This window comes from Botryllus schlosseri, chromosome 4 (assembly GCF_051294905.1).
Source record: "Botryllus schlosseri isolate E-star chromosome 4, Bs_hap1, whole genome shotgun sequence".
Taxonomy (NCBI): Eukaryota; Metazoa; Chordata; class Ascidiacea; order Stolidobranchia; family Styelidae; genus Botryllus; species Botryllus schlosseri.
This window is the reverse complement of record NC_137239.1, coordinates 28,236,098-28,250,104: the sequence shown is the minus strand read 5'-3', so window position 1 is coordinate 28,250,104 and position 14,007 is coordinate 28,236,098. Positions and strand designations below refer to the sequence as shown.

At 39.8% G+C, this 14,007-nt stretch overlaps 1 protein-coding gene across 1 annotated transcript; it reads left to right on the top strand.

Moving 5' to 3' along the window:
* The first annotated feature begins 837 nt into the window (after positions 1-837).
* LOC145437707 (uncharacterized) lies at positions 838-11,051 on the top strand. The gene is made up of 9 exons (XM_080314988.1): positions 838-1,706; positions 2,085-2,170; positions 2,630-2,713; positions 2,786-2,840; positions 2,926-3,204; positions 3,777-3,921; positions 5,393-5,512; positions 8,217-8,375; positions 9,874-11,051. Exons 1-9 carry the CDS (start codon positions 1,010-1,012, stop codon positions 10,160-10,162), a joined length of 1,914 nt encoding a protein of 637 aa, XP_080171114.1. The 5' UTR covers positions 838-1,009; the 3' UTR covers positions 10,163-11,051.
* Positions 11,052-14,007: the final 2,956 nt, after the last annotated feature.

Below are 14,007 nucleotides of genomic sequence, written 5' to 3'. Positions count from 1 at the left end.
GATGAACTACCATAGCTACTCATTAGCTGTGCATTGCAATAATAGAGCTGGAGCCGAGTCTCCCAATAGTATAAGATCTAATGCCCATGTGATACCTGAATTTGGGAATGAAGCCACAATCGAAGATTTCTGAAGTATCTTTTTCGCAGCACATAGTCGCATACGGAGGGAATCCTACATCAGACATTTTCTCACCAAACAGAGATAACAATTCATCTGACTAATTACGGCAAAAGTATATTTGCTCTTGCCTGATCCTGTTGGCGACATTTCGTTAACAAATTTTTCATCAGGGTGCGATAATTACTCACGCAGCCACGGTCGTTGCAATGTTAAAATCTTGGTATTCTCGTGTTAGCAGAGCCTTTTTTCTTGACTTGATAGGCTATTGGACATGTCTTAATTCCACCCAATCATTGGCGCACGCTTTCAAACAAAGGGGAGGTTTTAGTTCGAGAATGTAGTCCCCGTAACTTGCATGACTGTCAGGAACTGCCATGATTTCCGGAGTAAGTCGGTAAACTATAACATGTGATATCATATATTACTAAGGTAGTTCGCGATTGTTTAAAACAACGCAAGATCGTAATACAACGAGAGATCGGAAGAAGTCTATAAGCGATTTCTTGACATCGAGATATTTTGATGTTTTTCGGTTTTCTCGGTATTTGCATATCTTCACTTGTGAGCCGGCGGAGTAAACTTTTTACAGTACCAGTGGCCATGTTCGATATTTTAAGATTCATGTTAGGGTTAGTAGGCGATTTGGAGTTAGTTTAATAGTAGACTGTAAATCTGATTAAATGCCATTTATATATCGAATGGTTCTTGGTACAACCAATTCCAATAGCATGAAAAAAATCACAAATCAAATTTGATTATTCGATTGGCAAACACAAATGGCAACGCATGCGAAGTTTCACATATGAAGATTCTACCTGTCTCATTTTAGCATATGTAATATGTATGATCCATTCTATCTCGTTTCTTGTCATATTTAGAACTAATCATGAGTCTCGAGCAGGTAATTGTACTCATAACGGCCGCATTCCATATCGCAGCATGCTCGTCTGGGGCAGGATCTGGATCAGATGAGGAATATTTCGGATATTATCATCAAACTCAATCTACAGATACAGTTATTCATGAAATCACCAACGACCAGTACGTTGACACGTCGTCGGATTACGTAACAACAGCACCAGCGATGCCTGACGAGCAGCCGTGTAAAACCAAAGGAGACTGTGGCGTCACAGTAGCATCATCCGCCACGCATGTCATCAGTCTTCATATTGAGGACGAGGACGTTTACGAAGAAGCATTTACAAAGCCTTCAAATTCCAAATACATCTCCGAAAATGGATACTATTACCTAAAATCCGAAACTCAAAAGGTAGTAAACGCCATTCTCGACAAAATCGACAGCAGCGAACGTGTTTTACCCAGATTTGAAGAAAATGTTTGTAAAAGACTCGACGCCCTTGAACTAGGCATTGAGCGGGTTCTGGAATCGGTGAAAATATCCCATCTAAAATCACCTGAGACTAAGTCGGAGGTCATCCCTGAGCTTGTCGCTACCGAAACCTGGTCTTACATCGATTCCAAGTTCACGGAGCTGAAATCGAAGCTGATAGAAGCCAACGAGAAAATTAAAAGCGATTTCGAAGCTAGAATCAATGAGGTGTTGAACACATACGACCAAAGACGTAAGTTATTAGCATAGATGGTCGGTAACGAAATGGCTCTATAATTTTTCCAAGACCGCAATTATAGGTTTTGTATACACGTGCAATCCTTACTAAAATGGTTACGTTTTTATACCGCTGCCACTTCTACTTTTTGGCCTGATTTTTACATTAAAAATTTTGAACAGCAGAAGGTAGTTTTGGGATAAGTTTTCATCACTTTCATGGGCGAATTCGTCATAGGAACCGCAACGCTAACTACTTTTTCCACCCTTGAATTGAGGTACATAAATTCAACCACTGCCCCAGACTCATTTAGTTAATATACCAGCATGGACAATGCAATAGAAAACGCAACATCAAATGGCGTTATGTCACTATTTTAGTTACATTTTCCAGCTTCACTGAAAAATCCGCATCGAAACGAGTCTGGTTCGTATAAGAAATCTGTGATTAACGTCTTGACGAGGGACGTGTCTCACAAGGTGAGTTTGAAGAAATATATATAAGCAAATTATATATGAGCAATGCAGTTATTCAATACGGGGTACAGCTATTATAGGATAAGTTTCTGGTTAGACAGTCGTGAAATTTATGTCGATTTACAATGTATAACACCCCTGAAACTTTTTATGATCGCCATGCAAGTACTATATTGGGTCTGTTTCATATGAAACTGCATTTGAAATATAGATGTTTAAAAAATGCAACTAGTTCATTTTTTCTATTATTTATTTTGATAAACAGTTGAAACAAGTCAGATTTCCATCTATAACATCATTTAACAACTACAAAAGTGAACGCTTGTGTTCGAAAAACCACTGAGTAGACATCCAGGAATTAAAACGCAGAACTGCTAAAGAGAATAGCACAAGCAGAGAAATATAGCCTAATCGAACACTTGGCTACTGGAATTTAACGAATGTCAGCATTTGTCTTATCAGAGCGAAGGCGATTCATCGTGTCGACACTGCTGCCAAGTGCTACTGAAATCCAAGATTGAATCCCCTCAAACTAATCGAAAAGATGTGAGTGCAGGCTATACCTGAGTGAAAATCTAAGCTACTTTGCTGGGTGCGTTTCACATTTACGTTGTTCAGGAAAGAGAAGTCGATAATGAAGATCTTCCTGGGCGAAGCATTCTGATAGAACAAGGTTTGTTTTGAACCAGGAACTATTACTTTTTCATCTTAGAGGACCAAATGAAAGACTAGAATCTATACCGTTTCCCTACGGACAGATCGTAAATCAAGTCCTGTGAATCTTCGGTGGGATCATCGGTCATCAAAGACCGTTGAAGGAACTGACAATGGAGACCATTCAAGTGTATTAGGAAAACTAGCTCGCCTAACCCATGATGGTAGGCATAAACCGGCTCTCACAAAGTTCTGGAGAACTGAAAATCGGATGGTAGATGGACTTAAGAGAAGCGTAGGAGATTCGGTAGTGATATTTCGTTCTGATCTCCGCACTCGAGAAGAAAACAAAGATTCAACCAGACACATGACGCTTTACTCTGGTGAGGACCAAGCGCATACGTGTCTTTAACCTAAACTTATTCGCCTTGTTCAGAAAACTCAAGTCATTGATGATATGTTCAGTCACTCAAATAATACGCCATAATGACGATCAAATACCTTACACATTGTGCCAGTGGGGAGTAGCATATTATCTGAGAGATGAAGGCTTTATAGTAGGGTTACCATACTTCCTCCTTTAAGAGGATTTGTCTCCTTTTTTCGGGATATCGAAAACGTCCTCCGAGGGCGCTCAAATACTCTGCTTTTCGGTAATTCACCCTCCATTATAATTTTGACAGCCGGGCGATGCGATTGTTCAGGCACAACTACAAAAAACGCCTTAAATGAGAGGGATTCTGGAATATGGACGTTCGCATTTCGTCGAGTTTTGAAAATGACCTTTTTTAGTCAACTTGACAATAATTACAGTAAAATTACCCGTTTTCTCTTCTGACATTATTAATTTTAATATTTGTAAAAAGCGTTCTCTTTTCAGGACCTCAAAATATGGAGCCCTATTTATAGTCAATAATATTACGATGTTTTGATAAATATTAACGAATTGCCACAGATAGCCCGACTCATTGTGGCGACGTATACGCGATGGGTCAACGGAAAAGCGGGGTTTACAGCATAAGCCCACTAGGTCACGATTCGTTTGAAGTATATTGTGACATGGACACAGATGGGGGAGGCTGGACTGTATTACAGCGAAGGTAATAATTTCTTTTTTTACAATTCGACTTAAGACACTATTCATTTGACGGGTACTGTCGACATTTCTGAGACTAGGGCATTATAGCAGCGGTTCTCGACCGCCGGTCTGTGGCAAGTTTCCTGCCGGTCCGTCAAATATACTATAATTTTATATCTCAATTCCAAAACGCAAGAAGTTGGTCGCTTTTCCATTAACTAGAGAAATATAACATCGAATTGTAAATTTGTTTAGAAATTTGGAAAATGCTTTTCTAAATGGTATCCCAGAGAGTTCATGTTCTACTTTGGATAGTATAATATAGGTTGTATATCGAAAAGAAAAGTCGCATCTCTCTTCAAACGATGGCAAACAACTATAATCGAGTTGATGGTCTTTAACAGGACTTACCAGTCTTCGCCTTGCAGAAACTTGAATCGAACCACATACAAATATTTGATATAAAAAGGCAGCATGAAATTAAGTTTCTAATATCACATTGAGTTGCAAACATATTGTAATTGAATTTAGTGTAAATTTTGATTTTTGAAGGTTCACCGGTCCCCAACTTTTGTTTTGAAGTTTTACCGGTCCGCGAGGTCTAAAAGGTTGAGAACCACTAGAATGACTATAGATTAAAGAATTGCAACCGACTGTATATGCAATGAAGTATGTACCACATTTTGGAGTGAGCAGCCAATAAAATTAAGACTCGTTTATTCACTTCCGACTTCACTGGATCATCGATCACCATTATACTGACTAAACTCACTGTAAATTGTGACACGATACAGATTCCCTTTTATACCTAAAATGCGGTGATATATATTCATATTCATGATGGGATACGGAGAACTATTGTTGGGGATGTTTTGAATATACAAAATGTGTTTTTCTCTCAGTACTTACATAGGATAATCCGAACTGCTACAGTGACGCGTTACGAATTTAGTTCGTGACGTACCTATTTTCCAAATACGGGCCCGTTGTGTGTCACGTTGTACGCGGGAATTTGAAACTCACGGTCTGTGAGCTTCAACAAACCTATTTCAATTATAACCGATTCTCATCACTCATAACGTTCCGAAAACAATGCTTGTTTGATCGTGATATAAATTTTAACTATGTGGAAACACTTCGGAGAAGAGCTGATTTATCCTTATTTGAGTGGCACGGTAACACGGAAATATTCTGGAATTCGAAAACACATACCAACGAATATTACCCCATCTATACTATAGCTGAAATAACAGCCGAATTATCTCATAGCGGTAATTAAACATGGTAGCAGTGCTTTATTGCGCCTACTTTGCATTTGCAGTATTGAAAACGCCTCTAATTAGGGCGTGATTATGATTTGAGAAGGGTAGATTTGTATAAATGCGACTAGGGTCAGCTCGGATGACGTGTTCGAGACGAGAACTATATTTTCTTACAACAGTGATGCAAATTCATCACGATAATTCAATGTGAAATTGTTTCGTATATCCCAGAACGTTCGGGAACGTCAATTTTACTCGCGGCTGGCAAGATTACAAGTACGGATTTGGAGTGGTAACGGGAGACTACTGGATGGGTTTGGAACGGATGCATATCTTGAGTGGATTACTCGGGTATAAGCCTTTGGGTGTAGCCTGTAGCATGTATCAGTCCCGCGGATATAGTCGTCCGTAGGCATGTCAGCTCTCCGTCCCACAACACTGTTGCTATAATTCGTATATATTAGGAATGATGTGCACCCCGGAAAGGTTATGGTTCATGTGACGCTATATGTTAATTCCTACCCTACACTTCGTCATTATTACCTTACAATTCCTACCCTTCTGGAACGTACTGTAAAATATATTAATGTACGCGACCTAGCGACGACCACATTATGACACAGTGCTGAAGTACATGCTGCTGACCTTTTAAGCATCGCCAAATGTATCAACTGGAACAATCAAATGCTGTAATAATTCCATAAAATCAATATCTCCCGTCGCTTTGACAACACTTTTGACGAGGACTTGCAAGGGAATGTAATCTTACGCCTTAACGGTGAAATACTTCTACTAACAAACTTAATTAGGACTGCAACTACTTACACTTCTACTCTGACAATTTTTAGGTATAACTACGTACTGCTTACATTTTGATTTAGAAAATTGGAAAGTAGTTCAGGGATAAGTTTGCGCCACTTTTATCGATGAAATCGTAATTTGAACCGCATGAAATAGCCCTTGTATCACTGCAACTGAATATATCATCGAAGAATCTTTATATTTGTATAGTGTTGTTAGTCATTTTGCCTTTGTCGTCGTCCTGCAGGTTTATAGACATCTCAGATTAACTGTATGTGACCCCTCGACTTAACCCAACCTTTTAAAATTATATATATACTTGAAAGCTTTTCAGACCATAATTTTTTCCTTCCACGGGAAGTAATTTCGATGTCTTTTAAATCGTTTTTTTCTGTACCACGGGTTCACACCCGTAGAGGAGATGTGGTACCAATGGATCACTGGGACCGAGAATACTTGAAAAATTCTCCATGATAATTCCATGATTACACTCCGTGAATTTGTCTACAATTACATGCTGACAGAATCTTTCCTCACAAACAACAAATTCAACCTGTGTGAGTTATGGGGTCTGTGAAGAATGATTTACGTTTTAGCGGGTGTAAAGTAAATTTGGCTTGACATTTTCATGTTTCTATATCACCTTTCAGACTAACAAACCCGCCATAATTTTTGATGTGAAGTATAGGGCTTGTATCAGGGTATATAATGGCACATATTTTGGGAATCAATACCATCCTCGAGTGGACTATTTTCAAGTCAATTACCATATTTACGGGTGCGGGACCTATGGTACCATAGCTAAATCAAGCAAAATAGATGGACCAACTAATCACTTAACAACATAAACTCGCCTACATATATATAGGCTGTAAATAATAGTTACCTGTGGTGTTTTATCGCTATTGCGAGGTATTTGAAAGTCAAAATGTCGATTTGCGGGTAATATGTATGTGGCATTAATTTTCTAAGTTGAGGCGTAAATCAAAACATGATTTTATGCCAACGTTTGAGTTGATATAAATTATTTTATTCTCTGAGGTCGCGACGAAACATTCTTCATTGGCTTGCTGTAGCTTAGCTTATGGTACACAACAAAACAAGTCAACAAATTTGAGTTTTTGAGCGTATGTCTCATAGGTCCCATGGTCGTATGCCTTTGGACCCACCGGGTGGGGACCGATGACACGTTCGAGCAACACATTTTAAACGTTTATAAATATTTCTTGAAAAGGCGGATATTCATGTAAATGTCCGCGATAGGTAGAGCTTGTATCGAAGTGTTGATGCAGCAAAAGATCTGCTATTCTCTGCTGAAGATTTGAGGGCCAGAGATCATTTTGCAATTTTTGATCCATCGGTACCACATCTCCCCTATATCACGGAAAAGGAAACAGGACGTTATATATTTTTGCCTTTGGTGTTTTGCGGCATATACACCGACTCATGATTATACAATATACATACACACAATCTGTGCATAATGCATATGCATACCAAGAGTGAATGATGTGCATATGCCGTTGGACAAGCAAGGTGGGGATATAGCCTTGTAAGGCTTTCTAAGTCTTGCACCAACGCTCCATGCCATCCCGGTAATGCTGAGCTCCAAGCGGGAAGTCATGGATATTAGGGCTGGGCAAAATCGAGAACCCGGATGATTCGATTCTGAATCACGTATTCTACTTTGAGCAGTACTCTGCTTAGTAGGCTAATCGAGTATTACTCATTATGACTTCATAACTGAATGTAATATGTCAAAGTGCAAATATGTACCTTTTATGCCACCATGAAGAATCGAAATGCCCGTTATCCATCACATTAAAGATACTTGGGTATTTTTTGAACCAGAGCGATTTCATTGCACTTGGTGACAATGCTATGGAATGATCATTACTACGGAAATGTTTCGAGTGAAAATTATAGCATCGAAACTATACTTCTCGTTGATAAATTAACTTTCAGTGGCGAGAGATGATTTCAGTACTTGAAAAAGTCGTATTTTACTACTCGACTCGAATCATTAAAATTAATACTCGATTCAGATTCGAGTACTCGAATCATTATGCTCAGCGCTAATGGATATCAGTGTGACTAATCAGGTCTTTGGTCTGATCCGGCCGGGGCTTTAACACACGACCTGCGGCGGGCGTGTAACTGTGTATATACTTTGTACAATTTTCGCTAGGAGTATAGGAACAATGACCACTTTGGCCACATCTGCATGTTTAACGTTGCTTCGAATTTACTGCAGGCAGGCAATGTCCCTTCGCGTAGATCTGAAGGACTGGTCGAACGTCTCTCAGTACGCGCACTACAACCTATTCAAGATACAGGGCGAGGAGCAGGACTATCGCATTCACCTGAAGGATTATTACGGCACCGCCGGCAACGCCATGCAATACACGCCGGGGTGCGTTTTACTACCGATTCTCACACAGTGAGCGTGTTGTGCGCGTGTATGATCAGATTTGACTGAAATCGCTGCTGCAGAAAACTGGGAGTATTCTAAAAGCATGCCCATTGCCCACTTTACTAAGTATTGCAAGTGGGCAAAATCTACTTGATTACTATAAAAAAGAAGTCTATATACTTCTTAACTGACCACTAGATGGACAGCTATAAAATTTTCAGCTTTTCCAAATTAGATTAGAATTAGAATTGCTGAATTTTAAAAAGAAACTTGGAAATTGAGTTACATTCCGAACTAAATAGAACAAAATTCATTTCATTTAGTTGGTAACAACTCAGACTACATTCCCATAAGCATGAGAATGGTTATTGTATGTACGCCGATATTGTCTCATTTTGCACCATAGAGTTCTCCTGTAACATTTTCAAGAAAACCCGAAATTAGATTAGAAATAAAATGAAATAGAAATGTTTCAAGAATTACCCCAATTACAGCGGTAATCGAATTATAATCTAGTTTATGATATGTTCTTTGCTCTGATTCTAATTGTAATCAAATTTGTGAAATGTTTCCAAGCTCTCATTATGTTTCTAATCTAATTTCTGCTTTTCCTGAAAATGTTACAGGAGGCGCGAAACGAGTTATGCTCGCTGTACATTAGGGCTCTTCAAAAATGACTTTTTTTCTCAAATCGTACTGGCTACTTGATAAAATTGTTAGGTTACCTAATTTAAGCGTACGCACAAAATTTGATTCAATTCCAGCCAGTAACCGCTTTGCTACAGGAGAAGAAAGTTTCTATTTGCTATACAAAAATAAATAATGAAAAATTTGAAAATTTTCTGTTCACCCCATGAAAGTGTTAGGCTGTCTATAGAACCGATCCTCATCAAATTTGGTTCAATTCCAACCAGTGGAAGCGGAGTTATTGCCGTCGAAAAATTTGGATTTGAATAAAATAGTATTTACGGTGAGCACAACTATAATAAATAAACAAAGAATCGGTCACCGTAAATACTTTCATGGGGTGAACAGAAAATTTTGAAATTTTTTAATATTTATTTTTATATAATAAATATAAATTTTCTTCTTCCGTAGCAAAGCGGCTACTGGCTGGAATTGAACCAAATTTTGTGTGTAGGCTTAAATTAGGTAACCTAACAATTTTATCAAGTAGCCAGTACGATTTGAGAAAAAAAGTCATTTTTGAAGAGCCCTACTGTACATATAGGCCTATTTGCCATTCTCGTGCTGCTTATTAAAATGAACTCTGATTTGGTTTGATATAAACTGAACTTCATTCGATGTCCATGTTTTCGCGTATTCAGTAATTCGAATTCGAATTCTAGCCTAATTTGAAAAAAAACTGTTTAGCTCTAATTCTAATTCTAATCCAATTCAGAATAGCAGCAAATTGTGTAGTTGTTCAAGTCTGTCTGCTATACCCGCCTCTGTTACGGGAGACGTATTGCATGCTGACACAAAGCTATATTTCCAGCGGCACATACAATCACAACCGCCAGAGATTCACGACCATAGACCGGGACAACGACGCCTACCGGCTGGGCAGCTGCGGCAGATATTACGGCGCCGGCTGGTGGTTCAACTCGTGCTTCGCGGCCAACCTCAACGGCAAATATTACCGCGGCATGTACAAGGGCATAAGAGACGGGATATATTGGGGCACTTGGTATCGGCTGAACGACGCAGCCACCAATTCAAGGCATTCCTTCAAGTTCGCGGATATGAAGATCAGGCCGGTGGACTTCAAAAAGACGGCACTGTAGCGTCACAGTGTTAGACGACAAGAACATTTTCAACTCTTCCAAATTGGATCAGAATTTGAATTATAGCTACGCGGTTTTTATAAAAATACTGAATACTGAAATATACATCAAACTTTCATCAAGGCAAAGTAACCAGCCCGAAATAGCCTTCAAAGTCTGAAAATTGGCATTGTTCCAAACAATCCCAGCGACGCACCACAATGACCATAACAGTGACCCTTGCGTGTCTGCCATTCTTGAGAACAATGCCGATTTTCAGACTTTGAGATGTATTTCGAGGCGGTTCCATTACCCTGATCAGATTTTAATGAATATTTTCGGAATGAGTGCGACAGTAGTTTTCAAATAAGATCAACTTTATTCAATTTGAGCGCTCGGGTCGTCATCTATGGAATCAGCAATTATGTTGCGTTTAGATTGCTGAGCAGTGTTTCCCTCCAAGCAAGCGAACGTGACGACGAGTGTTGCGTATCTATCCGTAGGTTAGTTATCTATAATGAGAATGGCAAATGTCTGTATACCATGTTTGTCTCGCCTCGCACTGTACAGTACAATTCTCCTGTAGCATTTTCAAGATATCCAGAAATTAGATTATAACTGAAATTAGAGCATGGAAACATATCACAAATTAGATTAGATTTAGATAACCGACATTTCTCTCTAACAAAGCTAATTACCTAGTTATTCAAGTCTGTTCGGTGGCGGATGAAGCCGTCATAAGTTTGTTTATTGTGACGAAAGACTGTATTGTGATTTCATAACGATCTCACGTCGTAAAAGCATGAAACGAATTCTTGGCTTTGTGATTGATATTGTTGCATTGTGGCAACGTGATTTCCTATGCTTCGCGAAAAGTCGACAAATAAAATCTATTGTCAACAAATTCAAATCAATCGAGTGAGTCTGTTTGAGACAAATCGGACGAGAAAGAACATTTTTCAAAATCGTTATGATCTTTTGTCAAACGCTCTGACGATGTACGGCAGGGGTTCTCAACTTCGCTTGCATAACGGGCCGCATTTTAACAGCAGAAGACGCTGCGGGCCGCAGAAAAATATTTACATGTATTTGTGGGCAACTGTCAAATTTAGGCTAATGTAGCCTACTAGTATATACGGCAATGTAGTAGGTTTTTATGCATTCTAAAGCATTAATGGACAGCGTTCGTGAGTTTGCGGCTGCTGCTTGTTGTGACGCAAGTGAATCCCTTCATGGAGCGTGCATTGCATTCGATACCAAGTCGGTATATTCAACTTTAAACCCTTCCACCAAAGAACCGAACTCTCTGTTTCAATGCGTGAGAGAGCATTTATGAAATTACTGTAACTTTTGCGTTACGGAGGCCATTATCACATTGAGCTCTGAGTGATATGAGAAGACGTGTGGTGATCGGGGCCATTTCTGAGCAAACCAATCAACCCTTTTTCTTTCCTATCAAGCCTGCAGCAATAATTACAGTAGTCAGCTTTGTCAAGTTGATGTTTTTGCTGATCCCCTCCCCGTCCGAGGCTGGGTTAAAGTAGTCTACGCGGCAACGTGTTTCAGAACATGCGATAAAAGATCGATTGACATTGATGTTTCTCGTCTGGTCACGATTGAATCAGACGACTGCATCTTTGCAATTCGTCGGGTGATGTTGTCCTTGCTACCAAGTTCCGGAAACAGCAAATATTTGCACAGAATGTCAAGGTTTTATTGAAATAACACCTTCTATAGCAGATTTCTTGGGTTTAGCGATATTCCAATCAATTTTGAACGATGCGTCTGTAACGTCGTCGGCAATCTCAACAACCGTATGCAGTTAGTCAACACTCTTTAAAAGTGTAGGCCTACTACGTAGTGGAATTCTCTTGAACTAGAGTCCAGACGAATACCGATTCAAAACAATAACAATCTGAAGTCGAGCATATATCAAGAAACACATTAAAGCAGTGGTTCTCAAACCATTTTACACGCCCCCGTTTTTGATAGGGAAAATTTAGTGGCCCCTTATCGTCATATAACAAAATGCAACCAGTAGAGAGAGATGCTTTGACGACATAGTTGCGATACGGCCGAAAGGTCATCTGGTCTGCACCTCCGTTTTTTCTTCTCCATGCTATCCGTGATTGCTCCGTGATTGCTGAGCGCCTGGCAGGATAGCTGCGGATAACAATTTTCTAGTCTTTGGTATGACCCGGCCGGGGATCGAACCCACGACCTACCGACCGAGAAGCCGGACATTACAATATCTCGCTAGGGATGCTAGCAACACAAACGGCTAGTTCGATGGCATGGAAGGTTATAGCTGTTGATGAAAGAAATAACTAGGAATCGGAGATAAAATGTGCACAGGGTAAATTTTTTTTCAGTTGACCGCAGCTTCACGCCCCACCACCTTCAGATGCTTTCAGGCCCCCAAGGGGGCGCGTCCTCCCGTTTGAGAACCACTGCTTTCAATAATGAGTAATCGAACGAAAGAGAGACGGTGTGATAAAAGAGCTAAGTATCTAAATTAATTTGTAAAAATGCCGTGTAAATGCGTTTATAATGAAAGATGTCGCGGGCCGCAAAATAAACGTCTGCGGGCCGCGGGTTGAGAACCCCTGATGTACGGAATGAACTGCTATATCCAGGCGACATTTAAGTGACTATTCCTTACAATGTAACGATGCCAACATCTTTTCGACTTTCCTAATAAAATGCCGCCGTTAAGAGTATCTACCACAAATCCTTTTTGCGAACGTAGGATCACCTGCACAATAAGTAAATACTCTGCTGATTTGCATCTCTACTCCGTGTCGATCTATAGCTGTTTTACGTTATATCCACATCGGGTCGTACATATTAGGTACGTTCGTAATACACATGATGTATAGACCCCAAATATAGGCCTAATAAGGCGATTTCATTCATTTAAATCTTCTTGAAACTTGCAAGCATTTTTATTATATGCATGGGTGGCTTATTCTCTATAATCAAAACACAGTTAGGAGTCGAAACGACTCGTTCTAATCAATCAATCAAACTCCAATCCTGGCCTATACAGATACAGCAGACGGCAGAACGTGTAAATAGAAATACGCACGCTTGCACGCGCACACGCAGTGACACAATTATCCAAAATTGGGCAGGCGATGGTTCTGTATAGCAGTGGTTCCCAAACTGTGGTACGCGTACCACTAGTGGTACGCGGGAGCATCTCAAGTGTACGTGACGAGTGACTTCGTCGAACCTATAAATTTATGAATTGAAGAAATATTTAGATCGAATTAAGATTTCTAATTTCATTTGTATTCATGGTCCCAGTTAGCGATAATCTCCGATGTAGTACTGACCTGTGGCACAAACAATCTAGGATGCTCGATTGCTGGTTGCGTATGCTCAACTATGGCCCGTGGTTGAAATTTATCAGACCTCAGACGTGCAACCATGATCACCCTTGTGCAACCGCGAGTCAAGCCAGTAAAGAATAAGTTGTTAAATTCACTGCCGCCATCGACCCGAAAGACCCCGATTCCAGTCTGGGCATATCACGTTTGAACTATATGGTCTCCTCTTCCTCTACGTCTCAATTATCTTGGCTAATTTACAAAAAAAAATCCAAGAAACAGACCCGATTAAGGGAATGTGAAACATGAATGAGAAAGTGCAAGGAAAATCGCCAAAAAGGAAAGACAAACGAAAGACCAAGACCGAACACTGTAACATCTGGCATTCTGTTGAGGTGGATGTTAGATTGAGAGACGGTAATTGATCGTTTGGACATCCTCGTAACTGTTTATTACATCGCATTGTTTCTTATGTATCGCATTTTACCGTGTGTGTTTCAGCGGATTAAATAATAGAATCGTCAATTATACCAT

What these genes read in the sequence shown, in the direction of transcription:
- LOC145437707 (XM_080314988.1), top strand. Translation starts at nt 1,010, where the DNA reads ATGAGTCTCGAGCAGGTAATTGTACTCATAACGGCCGCATTCCATATC. An exon ending in AAGCATTCTGATAGAACAAG is followed by an intron (nt 2,841 to 2,925) that starts GTTTGTTTTGAA and finishes CCCTACGGACAG; the next exon opens with ATCGTAAATCAAGTCCTGTG. An exon ending in ACACATGACGCTTTACTCTG is followed by an intron (nt 3,205 to 3,776) that starts GTGAGGACCAAG and finishes GAATTGCCACAG; the next exon opens with ATAGCCCGACTCATTGTGGC.